The 24,053-nt window shown below is 37.0% G+C and overlaps 2 protein-coding genes across 7 annotated transcripts in view; one reads left to right on the top strand and one right to left on the bottom strand.

The window, feature by feature from the left end:
- Positions 1-15,641, bottom strand: part of LOC139973789 (uncharacterized) — a 33,364-nt gene extending 17,723 nt beyond the window's left edge. The window contains exons 1-6 of one of the 4 annotated variants that reach the window (XM_071980682.1): positions 15,362-15,614; positions 13,943-14,096; positions 13,245-13,367; positions 12,328-12,506; positions 11,556-11,649; positions 7,822-11,041 (exon numbers count right to left, since the gene is read on the bottom strand). In XM_071980682.1, coding sequence (XP_071836783.1) covers positions 10,877-11,041; positions 11,556-11,649; positions 12,328-12,506; positions 13,245-13,367; positions 13,943-14,020 — 639 coding nt within the window. In that variant the 5' untranslated portion in view covers positions 14,021-14,096; positions 15,362-15,614 and the 3' untranslated portion in view covers positions 7,822-10,876. Of the gene's footprint in view, positions 1-305; positions 1,083-7,821; positions 11,042-11,555; positions 11,650-12,327; positions 12,507-13,244; positions 13,368-13,942; positions 14,097-15,361 lie in introns of those variants that run through there. The other 3 variants (XM_071980674.1, XM_071980667.1, XM_071980659.1) reach the window with 3 other exon arrangements.
- A 2,109-nt stretch (positions 15,642-17,750) lies between these two features.
- The window catches only part of LOC139973817 (uncharacterized), a 17,901-nt gene continuing 11,598 nt past the window's right edge, over positions 17,751-24,053 (top strand). Inside the window, exons 1-5 of one of the 3 annotated variants that reach the window (XM_071980708.1) lie at positions 17,751-18,363; positions 19,409-19,705; positions 20,159-20,458; positions 22,237-22,539; positions 23,614-23,697. In XM_071980708.1, the coding sequence (XP_071836809.1) occupies positions 18,267-18,363; positions 19,409-19,705; positions 20,159-20,458; positions 22,237-22,539; positions 23,614-23,697 (1,081 nt within the window). In that variant the 5' untranslated portion in view covers positions 17,751-18,266. The remainder of the gene's footprint in view (positions 18,364-19,408; positions 19,706-20,158; positions 20,459-22,236; positions 22,540-23,613; positions 23,698-24,053) is intronic. The other 2 variants (XM_071980700.1, XM_071980693.1) reach the window with 2 other exon arrangements.

The following is a 24,053-nucleotide window of genomic DNA, read 5'->3' on the forward strand; positions in this document are numbered from 1 at the left end:
GTTCAAGCTGGAAAATCTGAATTTGTTGTTGTTGAACCAGGTATTTCTATTTTCAGGGATATCGGCAGCTTACGAATATAATTTCGTACATTCGCTTCCTTCAATCCACGTACGACGGCTGCACTGTGGCTGTGTCTTATCATAAGCACTTCCGACTACGCCCGTCTATGCCAAGAAGTACTATATATATATATATATATATATATATATAAATATATATATATATATATATATATATATATATATATATATATATATATATATGTAAACACTGTGCGTCATATTTATTTTCGTTGATTACGTACCAGAATGGAGTCTGTGTACAAATGGTCCTCGGTCCTCGTTCTTTCACAAAATTCTGTATTTCTGAAACCTCTTTCTAGAGTTGTATCTTCGTTTCGAAGGAATGAATATAGAGTGCTATGCCCCAAGCAATGAATTGATCAGCACAGTACGAATGAGTTCAGTCACGGTTGGTTTTTGCTACCCTCTACAATGTACAATTTTCCTTTTCGTGTTGCTATCATAGAAACGGAAGGGTAGCATGACGACAGGGCTAAATATATTGCTCTCACACTGAGCGAAAGAAGCCAAAAGTATTTTAATGACGTAAAACAGCTTATGACGTAACGAGTAACCAGTCATAATCGCAAATTCCAATTGAAAATCCGCCCTTTAGTAAGACTGTCGATCATTTTTCGCCACTGGCCACTTCTACACCTTTCAAGGTTATTGGTTCATGATAACACACAAGGGAACGAGCATGAAAATTCACTTCCTCCACTCAAATGTCTTCTGCGAGAGCCTATACAAATGCCCGAGACAGTTAAACTGTTATGGCAGCGGTATTAACAGGCGCATTTTTAAATGTTCAGGTTTGCAAAATACTTTTTTACCATGGCTTCAACAAGTTACAACGGCCTCCCGAGAAAGAAAGAAATTAGAATGTGTTATCCATGTTTCAAAGTCGTTCCCAATTAGCCAGCCTAGTGGTAACAATAGTACACAGCTCTAGTCTAACGTCTACTTAACTGTTAAGGCTAAGCAATCGCTTATGCTAACACAAATATGGTTGGCTGCCTAATTTCTGTGCGCCCTTTGTCACGGCAACAAAGAGAGTTTTTGTATTCGTGGGCGTAGTAAAGTCAGCGTTTCAAATGACGACGGTAGGTAAACTGTTATGGCAGTGGCATTAAAGGGCGCATTTTTAAATGTGCAGGTTTGATTGAAAGAAAGAAAGAAAGAAAGAAAGAAAGAAAGAAAGAAAGAAAGAAAGAAAGAAAGAAAGAAAGAAAGAAAGAAAGAAAGAAAGAAAGAAAGAAAGAAAGAAAGAAAGAAAGAAAGAAAGAAAGAAAGAAAGAAAGAAAGAAAGAAAGAAAGAAAGAAAGAAAGAAAGAAAGAAAGAAAGAAAGAAAGAAAGAAAGAAAGAAAGAAAGAAAGAAAGAAAGAAAGAAAGAAAGAAAGAAAGAAAGAAAGAAAGAAAGAAAGAAAGAAAGAAAGAAAGAAAGAAAGAAAGAAAGAAAGAAAGAAAGAAAGAAAGAAAGAAAGAAAGAAAGAAAGAAAGAAAGAAAGAAAGAAAGAAAGAAAGAAAGAAAGAAAGAAAGAAAGAAAGAAAGAAAGAAAGAAAGAAAGAAAGAAAGAAAGAAAGAAAGAAAGAAAGAAAGAAAGAAAGAAAGAAAGAAACTTTCAACTTTCATATAGGCCTATACACAAACTTATGACAAACCATTGCTCTTTGCGTTTTTAACATAAACAACGGATTTTAACCCCACGTGTGAAGGTATCTTACAACATGGGTCTGTAAGTGAACAGAAATACAGATGGTGCTTGTTATTTTGCATGTTTTTGACTTGTTCAAACGTTACCTTTATTGCAAATAAAAAGTACATCAATGTGAGGGTGTGACTGCAGGCTAGAACCTTTATAAAGCAATGCAATTTATAAATTGGTTTCTTGAACCATTGTCTGTAACTTGGTGTTTTTTCAAAGTGAATAATCAGACTTTAAAGGTATGCTTTGTCATTCCTTCCACACACCAGTGTCCCAAAACAACAATTGGCTGAATGACATATTCATAGTGATATTGTTTTGTACAAAGAGCTCACACGGCAGCTAGCTCAGGCTACCTTGAGGATAAAGGGTATTTTACCAACACATCAGGTTAATATAGTAACATAACCTTTTCGTAGTAAATTCGAATAAATATTTTCGCATTAGTTACAGTTGATTTAGTTAAGCTTTGAGAGGAATTTACCATACATAAGTAAGTTTTCAAAGTTAAGTTACAATTATTATTTGTTGCTCAGTGTAGGTTTGAATGAATTGTCTGCTGTTGTGGAAGTTTTTGGATTCCAACAAAGGTGGTAAAGGTTAAAGTACCCAAACGTAATATAACTGCCTTTATACTTAAATGTATTTCAAAGGAAATTTAGATACATATTTTGTTTAAAAGTAAATTCATGTCGGATAATCATTCGCAAATTGATAAAAATCAGTTTAACACGTCCCAGTCGTAAACATTCAAGAAAAAGTTACTGAGCTTGTGGAGATACACTCTTTGTCAAGGCCTTTGATTAATTCAAAAGTGAGAGATATTTTGGAGCAGTGTCCTGAAAAAGGTTTTCACCTTGTTGAACAACTTAGAAATGCCTTTTTTTCAGGAGTATCCATTTGTGAAGAGTATACAAGTATCCAGTCAAGGATACACCGGAATTCTTGCCTCAAATAAATTAAGACAAAAATATGATCAAGAAAATGTTCATGTTGTAGAGGCTCAGGAAATTGCATTGGGAAGGTACAATGGTAAACTTTCTTTGAAAAAACTTTCTTTGTAGACACATTGGGGGAAATGTAAAAGGTACTGTTGTTTGTTTTAGCTGTGATAACCTTGATGCTCACCAAATTGTTAGATTTCTTGAGAGCTTTGGCCCAAATGACCTTATTGAATGTGTATGGCCACCAGCTCTGATTTACAAATCATAGATTTTGCAGCAGAAAATTGCGAAGTAAAAACAAGGAAAATAACACATACCACAACATTCGAGTCAGAGAAGACCCAACATTGTCTAGACTTCATGGTGTTAAAAATGACTGTGTTTTACATGAGTACTTAGAGCGCTTCCACATAACTGAGGGTCTTCCTTTTGATGTTTCCCATGATCTTTTAGAGGGCATTACACCCTACGATATAGCACTTTGTCCTAGCTACTTAATTTCTCCAAAAAAAACAGATGACTTTGGAATATTTCAACTCTCAGATACAGCATTTTCAGTACAAGCACTCCGACAGAGTAAATAGACCACAGGTAATTGAACAAAATTACAAGCAAAACAGGTAGTATTGGCGGTAATCAGTCTGAAAATTGGACACTATAACAGTTAACAAGGATATTGGTTTTGTGGTCAAATATTTTGAAAATAGATTTGCAAAGTATATGGGGATTGGGGGCATACATTGTTAAGGAGACAGATAAATTCAATCTAGTCCATCATAGAGACTTTGCTGATTTATATCCATTGGCATGATATTCAAATCATGGACATAATTAGGTAGTAGTCAAGCGACAGTATGGAACCTTTGAAATTAAGGTTGATAATTTCTGCCTCGGAAATCAGGAAGCTCTGCCTTCAGAAGCGCCCAAATTCAGTTGAAAGTTTGAAACAAATAATTGAAAATAAAGAAAACATTAACTATGAGTTTAATAGACAGTATGCAGATTCAGATTTTGGGGGAGATATGGTAAATTTAGTCATCATTAGTGATTTAGTCCAGAATTTTGCAACAGTTAAAATAGTTCCCAAAGCAACACCCATTCCAGTACTTTCTCCTCTTGATTTAAGCAGTGCAAGCTGCAGACTAGTATTCTTCCTTATGGTAACTTATTAGATGAAAGCTCACAGGATACAATGAGTGTCAGCTCCTTTGATGATATGCAGTCTTTGCATATGAAACTAAGACAGGGTTCATGACCAGAGCAACTTTCAAGCTAATACCGGAATTACAGTTATTGTTTGATTTATGTAATGCAAACTACAAATCTTGTAAAGATCAACTTGCACTGGGCAAGGACATGGAAAGCCAATATTTTGATGCAATATCAAATGAAAAGTGGCAATGTAAACCCTATCCAACAAACTTGGAGTATATTGATGTTGCAAAAGCAATTCTGGCAAAGAATCAATGTCTGACAGAAAAGGGATCTGTATCTCATTATGATGAACTGGTTAACAGTCTAAAGTTAAAAATGGGCAAAATCTATGCAAAAGAGAAAGCTGGGTTGTTTGGAAATGAAGGTCAATTCAATAAAAAGATTGACCACTGGCAGTGAGACATCAACACCAAAACCTAAAGACCGAAGAGGGTCGAGTTCACCTACCTCCCGGAGCTTCCTACGGTAATAAGCACAACACAACTATGAAAATCTACCGAACCCGTCTAATCACAGAAATGTCAAAAAGAACAAGAATATGATAACGATCCGTTCTCATATGGGTCTTACATTTGCTTACAGAAGGAGGTAGTTAGTAATGAACACACCACCAGTCAAAGACGTACTTGAACGATGGCCCGTTCTTTTCCATGAAAGTAAAGTAAGTGATATTACTTCGGTTAGTGTAAGGTTCATTTTCCTGTAATAATATTTAGCTATATCATATCTATGTTGGATATATTTAAGTTGAAATGATGATTCTTAATGATTCCAAAACTGAATGTTCACAATGTTATTCGACTTGCAAATAACCATGAATCCTACATTGTCAAAAACTGCTGATGCTTGGAAGCTCCCACAAACTGATATCTTACGGTCACCATTTTATCTTTGTAACCATAACTTTGACACAACTTTGAACAACGATAGGATCTAATTGAAATGTATACTTATTGTGAGAATTACCGTACACACGGTCTCCATATAAATTGCAAAGCCACTTTAATTTATGCCAAAGAATCTACCATATGACGTATAGCAGCAACCAATCAAAGCATTGGCTTCACTTGGTATTTGCCTTAAAAAAGGGGATATTCATAGTATTTGTGGCTAAATGTGAAAGACTGCATTGACTCCTTACATGAGTGATCATTCTGGACACTCAAAGAGTAAAACTTACAAAAAGCAATCTTCCAAGCGAGACGATCACCCAAATTGGAATTGGTGTCAAGTCCGAGTGCACAACAATGGACTGGAGTACTATAAACGTGTATATTAAATAATTCTTCGTGGGCATAGGGGTGGGATCTACATTAAATACGCGTTTGCTGGTACTTCGTTCAGAGGTGTTGTTATTGTTTGTTGTGTAAAGCAATCAATCTTTTTAAAGCTTTATACAACAGACACATCCCTACATATGATTCATTGATGAACTGTCACTGTAGGTGCGTGTTTTGTAACTTACCAGGTAGAAACAACTAAACACAACAACAATGTGACACAACAATGTTAACACATTGTTAATAACAGATGATATACTGTAGCCAGCAATAAAAGTATGATTTCATGTACCGTATAAGAATTCAAAATCAGAACAATTTGGTAGCTAGGAAAGTTTTTAAGGAAGATGGTTACGCATTTCTTAAAGAGCAATGGCCTGCCGTTATTACGATTCCTCATTCCGATAAACAGTTAATAGAAATGCTGTTTTGCCTGCAGCATTACACCAGGGAGTTGAAAATAATATGTATCTGTTTGCACAACTCGTAAATTTAATCCCTCAGTGACGAAATGTAAATTGTGTAGACCAGTGTACAGTGACGCAAGATTCGGGAATTCAGTAGCATTCCAAACACTTTTGTCAAACGCTTTTGGAATGAATATCTTTCTTTCTTTCCAAAAACTTCTCAAAAGAACCAAAATTTCTTCCAATCCTTTGTACAGTTGATTGAATTTGTTTGAAAACAAATACATCATAATAATCAACCGCAAAGTACAAGGTTAAGCGCACTCCCGTTACAAAGATTTTCATGCTGAAAGTAGTGAATTATGCGTTTCCAAAGTTCCTGTGATTTGATTGCAAGTCTAATAGTCCCTTACCATGATTGTCTACGAACATTCTTGCATCTATAGTGCTCAATGAAAACAAAGTACTTTGTTTAAATAATAATATTAGTAATACTTATTTATGTAGCGCATTGAACCGACGGTCTCAATGCAACTAACTTTAACGTGACTGTCCCCTGTGTAGAGACACTATACGCTATCATATGTGTACACTCATATATCATAAAGTTAGGTGTTGTTGACCCACATATGACAAGAAGCACTCATGGTAGTAAGTTGTAGTCGAATTTGTTTCTAAAAATATCACGTATATTTGAATCATTCTCTGATCACAAAATGTTATGAGATGAGACAATTTATGAATTTTGTGGGAAGCTAACATCACTGATACTGAAAAAGATTTTTCTTCTCACAATATATTTGTTCTCTCCGCATGATGAGTTACTAAAGTAATATGTGCATTTACACCACAGTAATTTCTTCATCACAAACTTGCAAACACTTTTGCGGTCCCTTTGACCACGTGCTTCAATTACTTTTTATTACGAGTGAAAATTATATACTTCATACTCCATCAAATTGGCAATTGAGTTTTTAATCGACATTTCGTGAAAAGTTATTTACATCATGTAATAGGAAAGGCGTCGGAACTGGCTGGGATTGGGCTGACTTGTTTATATTGGTTGGTGAAAAAGAAAATGTTCAACTTTGAATAAATTGCATTGTGTAACTGATAATTGTTACTACAGGGGCTCATGAACGTTGCTCAAGCGCATCTCAGTCTGATAGCCAAGAGGTACTAGCAACAGAAACGTAAGACTAGAGATCAAGAAAGACGAAACACCGCCTGGGCTATTATTCTGCCGAAATTAAGCTTTGTAACCTGCATTATCGTCATGATCATACATATAATTTTATATCTGTTTCTTTTATATGTATTAACCTTTTAGTAATCATTCTTAACAACTAATAGTAATATTTTATATTTTGAATATTAGCCTACTTTATAGTTTAAATGTATTTTGTACTCCTTTTTAAAAAAAAAATTGTTGATATTTATACTGGTTTCAATAAACATTCAGCATCGCCTGAAAAAGTAAGTTAAGCTTAGTAGGGGAAAAGGATCAGGAGGGACAATCAAGTCCCCATTAAGGACCCTATGGGAGAGTTACCTGTTAATGTTGCTCTCACGGTTGTAACGATTTGTGCAGCCAAAAGCTGAGCAGGAAATAACATTTTTGGTACATTGGACGGTTTCTCCATTGTCCACATCCATTGGATTGTGGTACGCGCCGTTTAATTCTGGACAAACCTTTTTACCCAACATCGCATGATTCCTCGACGTCACTGATTGTTCAATGACGTCATTCTCCCTTTATTGTTTTAATTCTATGGTTTGATCACTCTGTGGAGAATGTCAGGCTGTATATCATATTTCAACACATCAACTTATTTGCCTCCTGGCGTCTATCTTTGCGCAGGGTACTCATGTTCGGTGGACAGTCCAAAGTTTAGGTGAGAATTAGTTCAGACTAGTGGAACACTCTCTATATTTATATATATATTTATATACATATATATATATATATATATATATATATATAGATATATAATTGAAATCATAATATATATATATATATACATATATATATATATATATATATATATATTTTATATATAGATATATTTTCAGTATATATATTATGACGAACTATGTCGAGGGAATCCTAACTGTTGGTGGCTGGAACCGCGGCCCAGCCCTCTATCCGGTACTGAAACATACATATAATACTGTCATAAAAAAAAAAACATAAATATCGACTGATTAATACTAACAGTTGGGGGTGTATTGCCATAGAAAGAAAAGAATACTGAGTTGTGATAAAATACAAATATATTGTAAATATATAAATAACATTTAATGAGCAGTATTGGTATTAGCAGAATATATCGTAAATGAGCTAAAAGAAAGTCACACAAAGTGACCACAAATAAAGAATTTACAGTTCATTCTGTTTCTACTGAACTTATATAGGTTCTTTAAATTCCCACCCTAAATCCAAAATATCACCAGCTACAACACGCTTCCCCTCGAATATCCTCAATGGATAAAAAAAAATTCCTGCGGTTTTGAAGTTTTCCAGCAATTCCTAAATGTGCTACAATATAAAGACACTGTTGATGATCGTTCAGTCCCAGCTATCGATACAACCATTCTCTCTCTCTGGCATTCTGCAATAGTTAAGTGGACGTTACTATCAGCCTGCTAATCAAACCTGCCAACCTATCTTTTACAAACAAAATAAAATGTGAGATTTAAAATTTGCCATCCCCAGAAATCTGGAGACTAAGATAGTACAGGGAGAATTGGGCAAAATCCAACCGTGTAATGTAGGTAGCGATGTAAATAGTAACAAAGAAACAAATTTTGGGCTGGCCACATCACCAATGCGAAAATATAGGTTACACAAGACTAATTCTCACTGTAACAGTTAGCACTGCGGAATGGATAGAAATGTGTCTTGGCTAAAAAGGGACGATCCTTATACGGTCATAGCTTTGCTAGGGAAGCCAGTTGGAAGCGACCTTGCTTACCTTGTAACCAGGGATCACCCAGAAAGTAGCAAGGAAGGGATTTCAAGAAATCCTTGTTTTTTTTGTATCTATATTGGTCATTGATTTATATTATATGATAAAAAAAGGAACTCTTTGTTTTAAAAAGAAATTTGGCAAGGAAGGGATTTCAAGAGATCTTGGTTTTTTTTCATGTCTCTATATTGTTCATTTACTTACATTTTGTAATAAAAAAGGAATTCTTAGTTTAAACAAAATACTTGGCAAGAAAGGGATTTCAAGAGATCTTGGATTTTTTGTCTGTGTGTGTCTGTCTATATTGTTCATATAATTACATTAGATAATAAAAAAAGAGTTCTTTGTTTTAATGCAGGTTTCACTGGATATCTTCTCTTAAACTTTGCACCCTTTGAACAGACGCTATAGTTTCAAATGAAGATTTTCTGTGATACTTCAAAGACTGACATTCTGTACAGATGCTAATCTCTACATCATTAATTAATTACAGATTAATTATAATATTATTAAAGGTAACCAAGCCTCCAAATCCAAGACAGAACTTCCTTCAAACCAGGTTTCAATATTATATACATTTGAAAAATAATTTTCATATGAATCCCATTTTTTAATCTTAAAGCAGCATTAAGCTCATATATAAGCTTATATATAGGCTTAGGACATTCAATATGTCTACCAAATTTATTCTGAACCAACAATCCATTTTTAGCGTCAAATATCAGGTAATTAATTCTCAACCTACCTTGCACTTACTGTATTTGAAGTACAACAAAAGCAAGAAGAGACAAAGCCTCACATATTTACCTGAAGCCTTGTCCACATTTGATCAATGCAAGGAGGACCTCGTACTACAATGGATGGTCAACAGGGTGGTGTGAACACACCATACTATCTCATACTACAGGGGATGGTCAACTTAGTGGTGTGAACACACGTGTACTATCTCATACTAAGAGGCATGGTCAACATGGTGGTGTGAACACACCATACTACTGGGGATGGTCAACTTAGTGGTGTGAACACATGCGTACTATCTCATACTACGAAAGATGGTCAACATGGTGGTGTGAACACACCATACTATCTCATACTGCGAAGGATGGTCAACTTAGTGGTGTAAACAGACGCGTACTATCTCATACTACGGGGGATGGTCAACTTAGTGGCGTACTCAGGATCGGACACTGTTATTATGATCTCCTTTTCACAAAGGATCGTGACCCCGCGAGGACAATCAAGATGTGTAGTGTGAACGCTCATGGTTAATGAGACCCCTGACCTCCTGTTACTAGCCCTATTCACTTAGGCAAAAACACACTATAAATTATAACTAGCTGACTTGCTTTGTAAAACAATCACTGTGCCCATTCCTCACTAACCTGATGCTCCTTCATTCAAAAGTGACCCACCACCGATTCTCATATGTGGAGGCGTCCCGGTCAGTGTGATTGCCTCCCTGATGGTAAGCAAGATCCCGATCCCCCCTTGCATTCTCAAATGTGGAACAAGGCTTCAGTAGAAAAACCAACTCAGTGGATGGCCGAGGGCTACATGGCATGCAACCTCTTACCCAGCTGCTTTATATCTACTGTACAAAAATAAATAATCAATGAACACTTTTATATTATGGAATAATACCCGACATGTGTGTTGTATACATCTTAAACAAATATTGGGTTTTCAAAGACTTGAAATACCTTGATGCACAAAATGCCATTGATTTTGAACGGAATGACGAATGACTTATATATTGACAAGTTCCCTGTAGGGAAACAAATGAACGAGTCTTCTCCTGTTCAACGTTTAAGTTATGATTGACAGGTCCAGATCTAGGGGGGAGAAGAGGGGTACATGGGGAGGAGTGTAGACTCCTAATTTAACCCCACACAAAAGTTAAAACCCCGACCTGCCCCTGATCGATAAATTGTTCATTGACTACAACAATACAAATATTAGGCTTACAGATTTCATCATGCAGTACCAAATATACAAAAAAGATAAAAACAAACGAGTTATATTAAAATCCATCCATGTTTTTTTTTTTTTTTCGTTTTTTACTTTTTCAAATTCTCATTAAAGCTCTGCAAGTCTTTAAAAAGCAATTCAACATGTTAGATATATTGGTGGCGAAGTTATGAAGCAAGGCTTGATTAATATTTCATAAATATTGCATTTTGTGCATCAGTGATGATACAAACATTTTCAGAAAGTATGACCTCATAATTAATTTTACCCATAATGTCCGCACTTCTGCTGTACAGTAATAGAATGTTTCGGGCGACTGGACTTCAACTACGTCGTTCTTTTGCCCTCTTTCGGCAAATCACGACAGCCGTCAGTAGCACACCTGCTTTCATCCTTACGTCCAGGTCACGTGGGAAGCTTCCCTTGATCCCGCTGGTCATCCGAGGACAAAATTCACCAATTCTGTAATTCCCACCTTGCGAAAATACCTGAATGATTAGAAGAGACTGATCCCGTTCCTTCTGATGTTTCATACTAAAATCTCATTTCGATAGAAATCATTTGATTGTGACTGGCCAAGTCTCATTTCAAATAATGGAGTTAAAAAGTCCAACATTTTTGAAATTTCGATTTCGATTTTTAACTGTGCCACTGTGAAAAGTGTCCGCCCGAAGAAATACTGAAGAGTTGCATCAAGTTCTGTAATTACCCATTTATAATCTTTCAATTTGTGGAGAAGAGAAAAATGTAGGAGAGTGTCTAAGTTTTAATTTGATTATCATCTGATCTTGCGTAATACTTGGCAGGTATGAACAAAAGGAAAGAAAATTAACCCACAAAGCTGCATTAATATCTTTTCTTTCTTTTTCTTTCTCTTCAAATCTTGGTATTACTTTAATCATTTCAGTTTGTCTCTTATCCTCTCTTGAGGACATCCACTTTATAAAATCTTACACTTATAGATAACTTTGCATTGTTTTGTCTGTTTTTGTCTTTACTTACATTGTACATGCTGCCTGAAACTGGTCTGACAAGCAAAACCGATTCTCCATTCTCATTCAAAATTTCATACTGCGGATTTGAGAGTGTCTCTTTCCTAGAAGAAAAAAACACAATATAGATTTTCATTTCATACTCTGATTCTTAAACCATAGATCTACTTTATTCCATTGCCTATCAAAATATAAAGATAGATATTTGATGTAATTATTTATAATACTTACTTTAATAGCTGGAAATTTCCTTTGAAACTTTCATGAGTGTTCCATGATTGTTGGAACTGTGCCATTCAATATATTCTTAGTATGACAAGAAGCCTGAAATCTTTGTGGCGACAATGACCAATTGCCAATGGATATAATTGCCCAGCCCGTGACCACTTAAAATGCCATCATAATTAAAAGATACAAAACAATTGCCTTTTGTGAAGCTAATGGTGCAAAAATGCTGCAAAGTATTACTGTGGATATAATTCACAGAGTATAGGCCTAGTACTGATAGTGTACATGTGACTGTTCTAGAAATGTTTTAAGACAAACATGAAATTCTTTCCTTTTTCTTGGAGCCAGGAAGGTACTGAATGTAAAGTAGCAGTCCTGTACATGTACATTGGTAGACTAATACTGTATGCCCTTGAAGATATTTGAGACATCTACAGTATGTTGCTACGAACAGTAGTTTATGCTGTCACAATTTCTAGATTGCACAATCGGCACACTTGAAGCAAGTAGGTGTGACATGAACAGAAGCAAGTTGAGCCCGAATGGACACTCACGTAATCTTAACATATCCGATCAAGACACCAGGAAGAGACGAGGGAGTGTTGTAATGAATACCGGCCACACAGTCGAAGACCCTGAGTGCGCCTCTCTTCTGAAAATCGTTGACTCGAAACACTTCTCTGTACAGGTTGTTTGCGAAGACTGACGAGGACACATGTTGGGCATGGTACACCTGGAATCAAAAGCAAATTATGACTATTCGTAGAAAGGAAATGTTTACTAGAAGGACGTTGAACTGTGACCTCGATATAATTTGATATTTAATGAGGAGTTCTACCTTCATGACATTTAATTCCACGTTTGACAGTGCTTGCTTCAAAAGATATTCCCTCAAGTGAAAAAGTTATGCATCTCAACTTTGATATTCACAAACATCTCTTTTACCATCACTTTAATCAATTCAGATATAATGTAAGATCTAGTTCAACCTGGTTCTGTCCTACTGTAATCACAGACAAATGGGATCTGTTGCAACCATGACTAACAGCTAAATGTAAACAAGTTCATACTGTAGCATACCTATAGCTGCACAATTATAGCCTTGCCTATTTATATACAATGATAACAGACACAGAGCTTAAACTAAGACTGGAGAATAATTTCCCTCCAACAGTCTTGAATGTTATAAATGTCATGTGTGCGAAGACATTGAAGATCTTACACATACATTATCAATGCACAAATCTGCTAAACACACAGTTACATTTGTAAAGTAATTTACTCTGATCATTTCACGTACAGCACTTTGTTAAATGCAAAATAATGACATCCAGTAAACTATTCTATGATACCAGTTACACTTTGCTGTAAACTTCTCTTCATGGCATGGAGCATCATCTACATCTCTGAAGAATCACATTTGGTTCAGTAAATTTCAAAACCAAATACCAAATATACCAAATAGACTTACAATTACTCCCGAGGAGTCGTGCACCTTGAAGGAGCTTCCGAAAGTTGATTTCTCATCGATTTTGTAAACATCGAGATTAACCAAGCCTTCGAGGCCAGGCAATAAACCAGGGATTGTTGCAATCTATGCAGAGAGGAGAGCAAAGACGAGGAAATCAAGTCCTTTGGAGTATTTTTGTTTTCCAAAGAACATGCGCCATCTGTGCATTTTCCTCTGTGATTAGTTCCAGTGTGATATTGATTAAAATATGTCAGTAATGGTGAAGTCACACACTCTCAGACCTACCAAGTTGTCTTTCACAAAATTAGGGAGCTTTACAATTTTTCCATCGCAAGAAATTGGGAGATTAGGGAATTACAGAGAGAATTGAGCAAAATCCGACTATAACAAATCTAGCAATATTAAAAGCAACATAGAAACTTTTTTATTATCTTACTCATCATCTTGACATAATAAACTGTATGTTAGGGGAATGTAGTTGTTGCACTATTACTGTATGTACATTAGAAGAGAATGTGAGATTGCCTTAAGAAGAACCAGGAGAGTCTGCACAATGTTGTATAATCATCCTCAATAGTGTCTAACTTCATCCTCTCGAATATAAATGTCTGGCTAATGAGAAGCCAGATAACATAGATGATTCTAGCACATAGTGATAACACCTTTACACACTGAGTCAGAAACAATTGTCAACTTACTTCGTATGATGGTGGCTGTTCTCCTACACATGTAGGTGGGTTTCCTGTGATAGCCCATAAACTCTGAGAAGCCCCCATTAAATCCTGTTGACCTTTGCTTTAGTTTCCCAGTTTAAACGATTGTAAATTAATCAAGTGCTCAGATCTACAGCATCTATGGAAAGATGATGCAAAATTAAATTTGAATGTGATCTGGATACATACATACCATAAGATGGCGGGCCACACCTTTATTCCAGCCCTAGAACCTAAATATAAACCAATCTTAAAAATCCATCTTGACCTGAGAACATACAAAACCAAAACACAATACTGCCACCTGTTTAGTACCCCAATGCTCATTCCCATCACTCCCATCCCCAAGGGGGGAATAACCAGCTGGAACTCATAATATAGGCTACTACTGTATAGATACAACCAGGGAATAGGCCATGTGTGTTATTTGCCTAGCCGCTTTATGAATAACACAGGCATAACTTCTCTTCCTCCATCTGTCATGTGAGTAACATGAGGCATTAAGTTCCCACTAGGTAGATGAAACGTACATCGGATATAGTATGCATAACATTGTCAATTTTCATCACACTGACAGAGTAAAAGGATATATAATGTGTAATGAGATGAAATCTGAAGACAGTACTGATTGTTAGTGTGTCTATCATATAGCAATTATCTCTTACTCTGGTTTAGAGAATCTGCCTCCTAGAAAGATTGTGAAACTTGATTATGGGATGGGGCTTCTATACATGCTGTACCATGCCTTAGACCGAGCACTTTAGAAGTAGACCTTTAGGATAGGCCAACTACTTTACAATACACAGAATAACATCATGCCTTCCTTCACAGGACTTCCTGTAGACCTAGCTGTTGTGTACACTGTAGGTCTAAGTATTAGATTATCATGGATGGGAAGGGCTTAATCAACAATGTATGTCAAGCCTACAGTGGTTGAATTTTGCCGGTACAGTTAACAAAGTGAATGAATGAATCTTCCGTTTAGTTATAATAGGAAACCAAATCATCCCAAGCATCAATTTGCAGTGTGCTAGTTGCTTGCTCAAAATCAAATACGCTAAACCTGAGGAGAGGCCTAGCCTGCACAGGGTGTAAATTCCTGTCCGTCAATACAAACACAATCCAAATGCTGATAGTGATAGCTGTGAACAGAACTTGGATACAGGTTTCAAATAAAAAGTGAATGCTTCCTTGCCCTTTTTCATTATTAAACCATATAATATTCATTATTAATATTATACTCATAATTATTATATTCATGATTAATAATCATTATTAAACCGTACCTGTTACAAGGTTGTGTAGGCCTAAGCATACCAAGTTAGAACTCTCGCAGAAAACCTACATACAGATATCCCATACAGACTACCCTACAAAGTACGTTGCTTTTCGTTGATTACATACCAGACTGCAGGCTGAGTACAAATGGTATCCTATTATTTTTGCCTCATCCTCCTTCTTTCATAGAATTATGTATTTCTGTGTCTTCTTCCTAGCGTTGTATCTTCGCTTCGAAAGAATGAATAAAAAGTGTTATACCCCAAGCAATAAGTTGATCAGCAAGGTACGTATGAGTTCAGTTGGTTATTTGCTACCCTTTACACTGTACTTTTTTCTTTTCATGTTGTGATTCACCCGGCGGGTGTACCAGCCTTAGTTAGATCCCCTTGTGGAGAATGTCAGGCCGGATATATTTCAACACATAAATTTGTTTGCCTCCCACTCCCAGGGAATTATTTTGACCCACAAAATATGTTGACCTTTGACACCGACCCTAAACACCTCTATCTGCACTATTTTAAAATTCCTCTCATCATTACATACATGACGTGTGGTTGATCGTTGTTCCAAAATGTTGACAAGCAGAAAATGGCCAAAAAAACAAAACAACTAAGTTTCTTAACCTTTGACCCATGCAGTCATCAATCAAGCTGACACGAGTTTACATGGTCAGGCACCTAACCACCAAGTTTGAACTTGATCGGACTTACTGTCTAGGAGGAGTTTCGGTAGGCCTATTAGTGAATCATTCGAGGTGAAAAATATGTTTTTTCAACAAGTGAATACGGACCATGACAACCAATATTCCATCATGCCTCAGCCGAACCTAAGCTATCCTAATTAATTAAAAAAAACTATTTAGGCTTATACAGCATTCCACAGTCATTTTACTATGATTGAGGTGAAACAGTATTTCACTGTGTGAGCCCCCCCCCCTCCCCCCCACACACACAAATGATAAAGCACTCAGTTTATGGTAAACCAAACAGTCAGTCTGCATTTGGAATATTCTCAGATGCAGCTAGATCAATAACAGTGAAGTTGCAGAACAGCAGGTTCATTGTTATGACCTAACGAAGCGAAAGTCCCAACAAGTTCCCAACAGAATATACGTAGTAGCACTACCGTTGGATTCTATGCAATGCAGCTTACTGCATATAGGACCATGGGCGTCAGCAGGTTTCAGAGAGTGAGGGGGACACTATACTATCTAAGCGGAGCGCCACCATTAGTTGGCGCGTAGCGTACCAGAAAATTTTGGGTACATAAGACCCCCTAGATCGCAGGAGACGGCCTTCCTGAGTCGTTTTTAGTTACATCAGAACCAGATCTGTGAGGAGAAAGTTTGTCTCACAAAACTAAATTCCGACAGAAAGTACTGGTAGAAAGATGCCGTTCTGACACCAAGGGAGACGAATTACACAGCGTCCATCTCAAACGAAATATTTTCGGTAGTTTGGTATCATATAATACCCTGCATACAGGCAGAATACTGTCTGTAGGGCCTAAAATATATGATATTACCTTCCTGGTGGGGTCTTCGACTTGTTTTCAAGTTGACTTGCGTCGTTTTCTCTGATTCACAGTGTAGGGCAAGGGGAATTCCATTTCTGGCGAGAAGGGGTGCTTCCACAAAACACTCTAAAACATCGTTCAAACATCGCACAAACTTTTATCAGAGGTCTCGGACGAAGCGGGGAGGGTGAATATCGGAGGAAGGGGGATAAAGGGCCAAGCACTGTTCTAATTTCCAGCGCAATTTATTGATAATGATTCTTAAGTTAGATTCTACTTGAATCAGCTCAGCAATTGTGATAGAAAATCGCGCATATGCATGTGATTTTTTAATAACTGCTCTGAAAAGTGGGGGGGGGGGGGGACAAATGATATGATATCCTCTCCACTTTTGAAAGTGGGGGGACATGTCCCCCCCCCCGTCCCCCACCTGTTGACGCCCATGTATAGGACCGTAGTCGATCATAAATTTTGCAAAAAAATGTTTTCAAAGACATCTTCCAAATTACGACCATGTTGCACGGAGATAAATAAGGGTTTTACGACGGGCCAGAGTAGTTACCTGTGTCTTCGCAAACTCAATTGTTAGGCTTTATGATTATTAGATGGTGTATAACGGAATCAGAAGTTGGAGAAAAAAGAGGGCGCCTGACATTAATTGCTTGGCTGGATTTATTGTGTAGCCTCTTTAAGGCGTTATTGATATTGTTTCCGTACCGAGACTTCGCCTACATATCTAACAGCGTAGGCCTGTATACATGTCTAAAGAGAAAGAGGGGAGCGAGACTAAAAGCAAACAGGCTATCAGACTAGAAGTTTTAATGCTTAAACGTCTAACTTGGCTTTGAAAATCCTGAACCCGGAAAACCGAATGGAAAGTAATTTATTGAGGAAGTCGTACGCCCCTCGCACAATGTCAAGTATATAGTAAAAGTGGTACAGGGCGCACGTTATAACTCTGTTGTGAACAAATCTCTTTTCATTAAGCGGGCTAGCGAGCCGAGAACAGCCAAAGGGCTAAGATCATGATGATGATTTATCTACGAATGGATACATATATATCTTTAGCGACCATGTAACTTGTCTGTAATGCGACAAAGCAATTATAAATATATTTAGTTTGTTTCACTAAAATTGCAGGACATAAAGTACATCGACATCGATGGAAGCATGCCAAGGGACATATGACTAACTGTCGAATCGCTTGATCACTGACGGAGAGCTACCCACTTAACTCAAATGATTTCACTTTCGAAATACATTTAAAACAATAAAAAATATTATAAACCTATATTAACAAATTAAATTCGGTATTTATATTAAATGAACACAACATAGATGTATATATTTGATTATTTCTGTACGCAGGCCGAGCCTCGATGAGTGACAATCATATATATTTCCGTGTTTCTGTGGATGGGAAAGTACTGTTCAATTAATATATTGAAAATTGAATGTTGCATTTATCGCGAACACGGTGTTGACATAGGCATCTCGTATATGGACAAGGAAAATGAGAGATTCAATCATGAAGATTAGCAGATGTGTTTTGATTGATTTTGATTTTCTATCGGTGACATTTTTTATCACACTGTTTTATCTTACAAAAGGTTAGTATATGTAAAAGGAATTTACTTTCAATCAATATAATTCTGGTTAATTATTTTTCTCGATTAGAAAAAAACCCGTCATATATTTAATGATAACTTAAACGCAAAGTATAGAAAATCAGTAATGTGGAAAAAAATATGAAAACGTAGGTTATATTATAACATTTTTATCGAGTTGTATGATTATAACATTATGGTTAAAGTAACAAAACAAAATTCCATCCATCCGAATTTCATTCGAGTTTAAAGCAGTGTTGTTATGTATTACGTCGTTAAGAAGTAACGCAAAGAAGATCCCGTTAATTAGTATTTCTTACATACACAAAGTATTTACTTGTATATTCTCTCTCTTGTTCTTATTCCGGGCTTTACCTCTGAACCACTAATACCTGATTCGGGGATGTATTGAAAAGACGTTTCCAAATTTGTTTTTCTTCTTCTCGAAATGTCTTCTTTTGGTTGATAATCGCTATATTAGCAACACGTACAAATATATCCTAAAATGTTGTAAATTTTTGTTCTACACTTAAGTTGCAATTAGCAAATATGCGTTTTGCAGTTCTATAGTTCAGATAACAATTTCTTTTAATGTTACGATATTATACCTGAATATCTAGATCTGCGGTGGGCAACCTACGGCCCGCGGGCCACATGCGGCCGCCAGTGATTTTTTTTTTTGTGGCCCGTGAGATGTCCCAAGGAAATGAAAAAATCAATCTATTTTACATCATCACAAAAACGAGCTAGCTGCTTAGAATTTACCGGTACTAATGATGTTGTCAGGTAAAGGCCTATTATCCCTATTAATTATCAACTGTACTGTATTGACATTACGTTTTTGTGAATACAGATTAAGTACACACACCTATTGCTTGAAAGTTCTAGGAATCAAAGTTTTAAATTCAACAGCAGGTCGTTTGGTTAGGTGCGGCCCAGTCAATGTTTCACTCCTTATATCTGGCCCATTCATTCAAAAAGGTTGCATACCTGTTGATCTAGATATAGAACAGTATGGCATTCTACTTTCTTTCTCAATACTCTGCAGCTCATGGGATCGAGCGGTTTGCAATGGTCGGTAGCTCTACGAATTTGTACTGCAAACTACCAAACGCGTCGGATGAAGTAACCATAGTATGGAAATTCAACAAAGAACGAATTTCAACATCACATTTCCGCAAATACAGCATATCTAACAAAACTGACTTTATCGAGAGAGATGGACACATTGCATCAGTCTTAAAGTTAACGAACCTCACCTTTCGAGATGCGGGAAATTACACCTGTCTTATTTTCTTACCGACCTCTGGCTCATTGAGTACCTATTATTTACTTCAAGTGCAAAGTAAGTAAAACCAACGTCTGCTAACGTACTGACATAAGATATATCCATCCATCCATCCATCCGCCCATCCATATATATATATATATATATATATATATATATATATATATATATATATATATATATATATATATATATATATATATATATATGTGTGTGTGTGTGTGTATATTTATTTATTTATAAATCGCATTGTTATGTCACCACCGTGTATCTATCATTGCATATATGGATTTGATGTAGGCTTTGCCGGTCTTATGAAGAAACGTATGCGGTAGGACGTGACATTTTACTGCTAACGAAATCCACGCATCATAACACTTTGTAAAATAAATTGTTGACAAGTTCGAGATTTGAAATCCTGTTCAAGTCACTGTCAATACCTCCGGCCAGCTCTTCTGGGACAATAATTAATGAAAAGCTAAGATTCATTCATATTTTTCTGCCGAACAGGTCTTCCACAGATCACAATGTTGAATTCGACACGGCGAAAGACAAAGACATTTTCAGCTTCTTGTTGTGCCGAGTTTGCCTTACCATTAAACCAAACTATGATAGAGTGGTCTGCAGAGTTTACCGACGAATTTATCATCACAAGTGAATTTCAAGAGGCACGCAGATTAGAGTCGAGGAATACAAAGCTATGCAGTAATGTGAACGTGAAAGCGGAAATTGTATTACGCGAAACAAACTTGACTTGTGTTATGAAAAACACATTCAACATTTCAGCAAATCTTAATGTACATGGCTTCTGTAAGTATATATATAATCCAAAAATTTATCAAAACTTCTTTTTTTTTCTTTATATATGTGACAGTATTTGGCCAGAATGATTGGTTTTATAAGACCAAACAAAAAAAAGACAAAACAATTGTTTTATAGAAACGAGTTGAAATTAAAAATAAATATTTGACTAATAAAGGGCAAATGACCATTTTTAAATGGGTTGATGTGTGCAAACCATGCAAATTCATTAACTGTTTCATATTACAGTAGTGATATTTAGATGTGAGTGGAATGCCAAGCACATACACTGAAAAGTTTGAATGATCTTACTTCGAGTGTGCCCTTAAAAATATAACTTCCCCTAACACACAGACACAATACCGTATTGCAATTGATGTTTAATTTTAAACTCTATTTTGTTCTAATAAAATGCTCATAAAAGTTCTCATAAAAGTTCACAATACATGAAGTAAGGGAAAACAGCCTGGCATCCGTCAACTTTCATTTCAAGCAGCAATAGATATTACTTCATGTCGAAATGTACGAAATTGGTATATTTTGAGCAAACTTATGCTATTAACAAATAGTAACATCCCCGTATCGTAGAAATAGCGAAAATAAGGCAGAGCAAGAATAAAAGTTTTAAAAAAAATCCTTCCTGTTATGTACGAGTATAGCGTGGAACTCAAGTATATACGTATATGAACGCAGTGCTGACAGAGTGAGAGGAATTGGGGGGTTTTTTTTGCAAGTGGTCTCGATGTAAGAGAATTCTAACATTTTCAGTTTTGTATCCGTATAATTTCCCATAAAACCAAGTTAGTATTATATATGATGGAACCGTCAAACAATTCAATCAAGTTTAATAATTGACCACAATATCAGAACAAATACACTAACCAGTGGGCATGATTGGCCTGGGTTAAGTGTATTAACTAACCTGAACTTAATTAGGTGATAACGTTGACCAAAATGTTGATATCGTCTTGTGTCTACAACAGAAAGAAAGAAAGAAAGAACAGCTTAACCGATCCTTTTCTTTTGCAATCTTGTCTATCTGAATCTAACTGCTTTTCTTTCTCTGTGGATACATGAAGTTAGAACATCGAGAATGATAACAAACTTTTGACTTTTTCTTTCGGCTACCCAACTCTATCACCATTATAATTATGTGTAAAATTAAGTTGGCCTGATGTCGATCCTAGCAGGATCTTCTTCAAAGGCTAAATGACAAGTAACAGTTACAGAAGGGACAAAAACTCGCACAGAATACAGACAGGTTAATGAGCATGGTGAACACAAAGAGATAGATGTAAGGGGATTAGTAGACAAGGGATGGAGTGAAGAAAGCAACAGGGGAAGAGGAGAGGTAGGAGATAAACAGTGGAGGGACAAAGAGAGGATTAAGGGAAGGGGGTAGGGAATAAACTGGGGAAGGACAAAGACAAAAAAATGTGGAGAAAAAAGGGTGGAAGAGAGCTTTGAGAAGAGGAGTGATGGGGGGGGGGGAACAAGGGAAGAAGGAGGGGGAACAGAAGAAAGGTTAGTCATGTCCTTCCTGAATGTTGAGCCCATGAGGTAGAATGATGCGAAGGCGTTGCATCAACAGCCTCTCTCTGCTGATTCGTACTAGGTCAGGACCGGTTACCTAAGGATTCAATCCCCTGTAGGGACATGTCGTTAATGTTATGGTTGGGAAGGTTAAAGTGTTCTCCAACTTGGGTCTCAGTCTTCATGGCGTTGAATGCGGTTCTGTGACCATAATTTACTATTGTAATTAATCAACAGTACATTGCATTATACAGATTTAAACACTATCGAGATGATAACACCTCCCAAAGTGGAAGTTGTTAAGAGCGGAAATACTACGATAACATGCCAAACTGGTGTTGAAGAGAGGCGAGAGGTAATTCTTCAATGGTTAAACCACACCAATTGGGAAACAGTGACTGTTCCATCACACAGAAGTCCTTACAGAGGAGACTTATTTCTATGGAGGTTCGATATTCAGACCACAGTTGGAGGCACGTACAGATGTCTTCTTAGTAGAAGAGATGGAGAAACATACTCTGCAAGTGATACTGCCGTAGTGGTTGTTCTGACAGACTGTAAGTTATATTTTAATAAAATAAAAAATATATATATATGTTGCTTTGTAAAGAGCCCCCAAAAAATATTACACTACTCAAGAAGAAGATTTTAGTGTAACCAGAAAGGATCCTATACTTGGATTTCACGTTCATTTCTGGAGAGGCGACGGAAGAGGTGCAGGAAGACGGGAGAGGTACAGGGAAAATATAGATCTGCCACCCCTGCATTCATGTCTACTGGTATGTGAGTCCCAACCGACCCATAGATCCGCTCCCTGCACTCATTCATACTGGAATGTGTTCCACCCAGACCCATAGATCCGCCCCCTGCATTCATGCATACTGGTATGTGTCGCACCCCGACCCATAGATATGCCACACAGACTAAATTCATCATACTTGCATGTGTCCCACCCCGAACCATAGGTCCTCCCCCTGCACTCATTCATACTGGTATGTGTTCCACCCTCGACCCATAAATCTGCCACCCCTGCATTCATGGATACTGGTATGTGTCCCAGCCCGACCCATAGATCCACCCCCAGCATTCATGTATATTGGCATGTGTCCCACCACGACCCATGTATCCCCCACACCTGCATTCATGCCTACTGGTATGTGTCGCACCCCGACACATAGATCCGCCACCCCTACATTAATGCATGCTCGCATTTGTCCCACTACGACCCATGTATCCGCCACACCTGCATTCATGCATACTGGTATGTGTCTCACCCTCGGCCCATAGATCCGCCACCCAGGCTACATCCATGCATACTGGTATGTGTCCCACCCCGACACATAGATCCGCCACCCCTGTATTCATGCATGCTAGCATTTTGTCCCGTTACGACCCATGTATGTATCCGCCACCACTGCATTCATGCATGCTGGTATGTGTCCCACCCCGACACATATATTAGCCACCCCTGCATTCATGGATACTGGTATGTCTCAGCCCGACCCATAGATCCGCCACCCAGGCTGAATTCATGCCTACTGGTATATCATTGTGAATTTTACACGGGGTATCAACGGATGTTACGTTTTCAAATAATTTTAACGTTTGTATCTGTTTGACCTCTTCCTCAGCATTGAACACATTAACGGTATTTGTTGCTACTTCCTTTGGATTTGTTTTATGTGTCGTCTTGACTCTACTCATGTGTATTATTTGTAAGTATAAGAATGGTTTTCTTTGTTTTATGGAATTGCTTGAAAATGCATGCTTTGCTGAAATGGTTCGGTTAGAAAAAAAATCAGTGTTTCATTTGAGTGGATACGCCCGCTTGGTCATAGTTTAGATGAATGTTTTCAAGCAGTGTTATGGTATTTTATTCATCCCGTAATCACTTCCTTATATATTGTTGCAACTCTGCTTTACTATACTGATAGGTATGGTTAAGGTGGGATGTAAGGCATGGGTGCAGTGATCCAATTTTGATGTTGGCTTGCCTTTATAGCAAGCCGGGTGAGCTAGAAAATACAGACTAGTCGGGTGATCTAGAAAATACAGACTAGTCTATAATTAT

The sequence above is a fragment of the Apostichopus japonicus genome, chromosome 2 (genome assembly GCF_037975245.1).
Source record: "Apostichopus japonicus isolate 1M-3 chromosome 2, ASM3797524v1, whole genome shotgun sequence".
NCBI lineage: Eukaryota > Metazoa > Echinodermata > Holothuroidea > Aspidochirotida > Stichopodidae > Apostichopus > Apostichopus japonicus.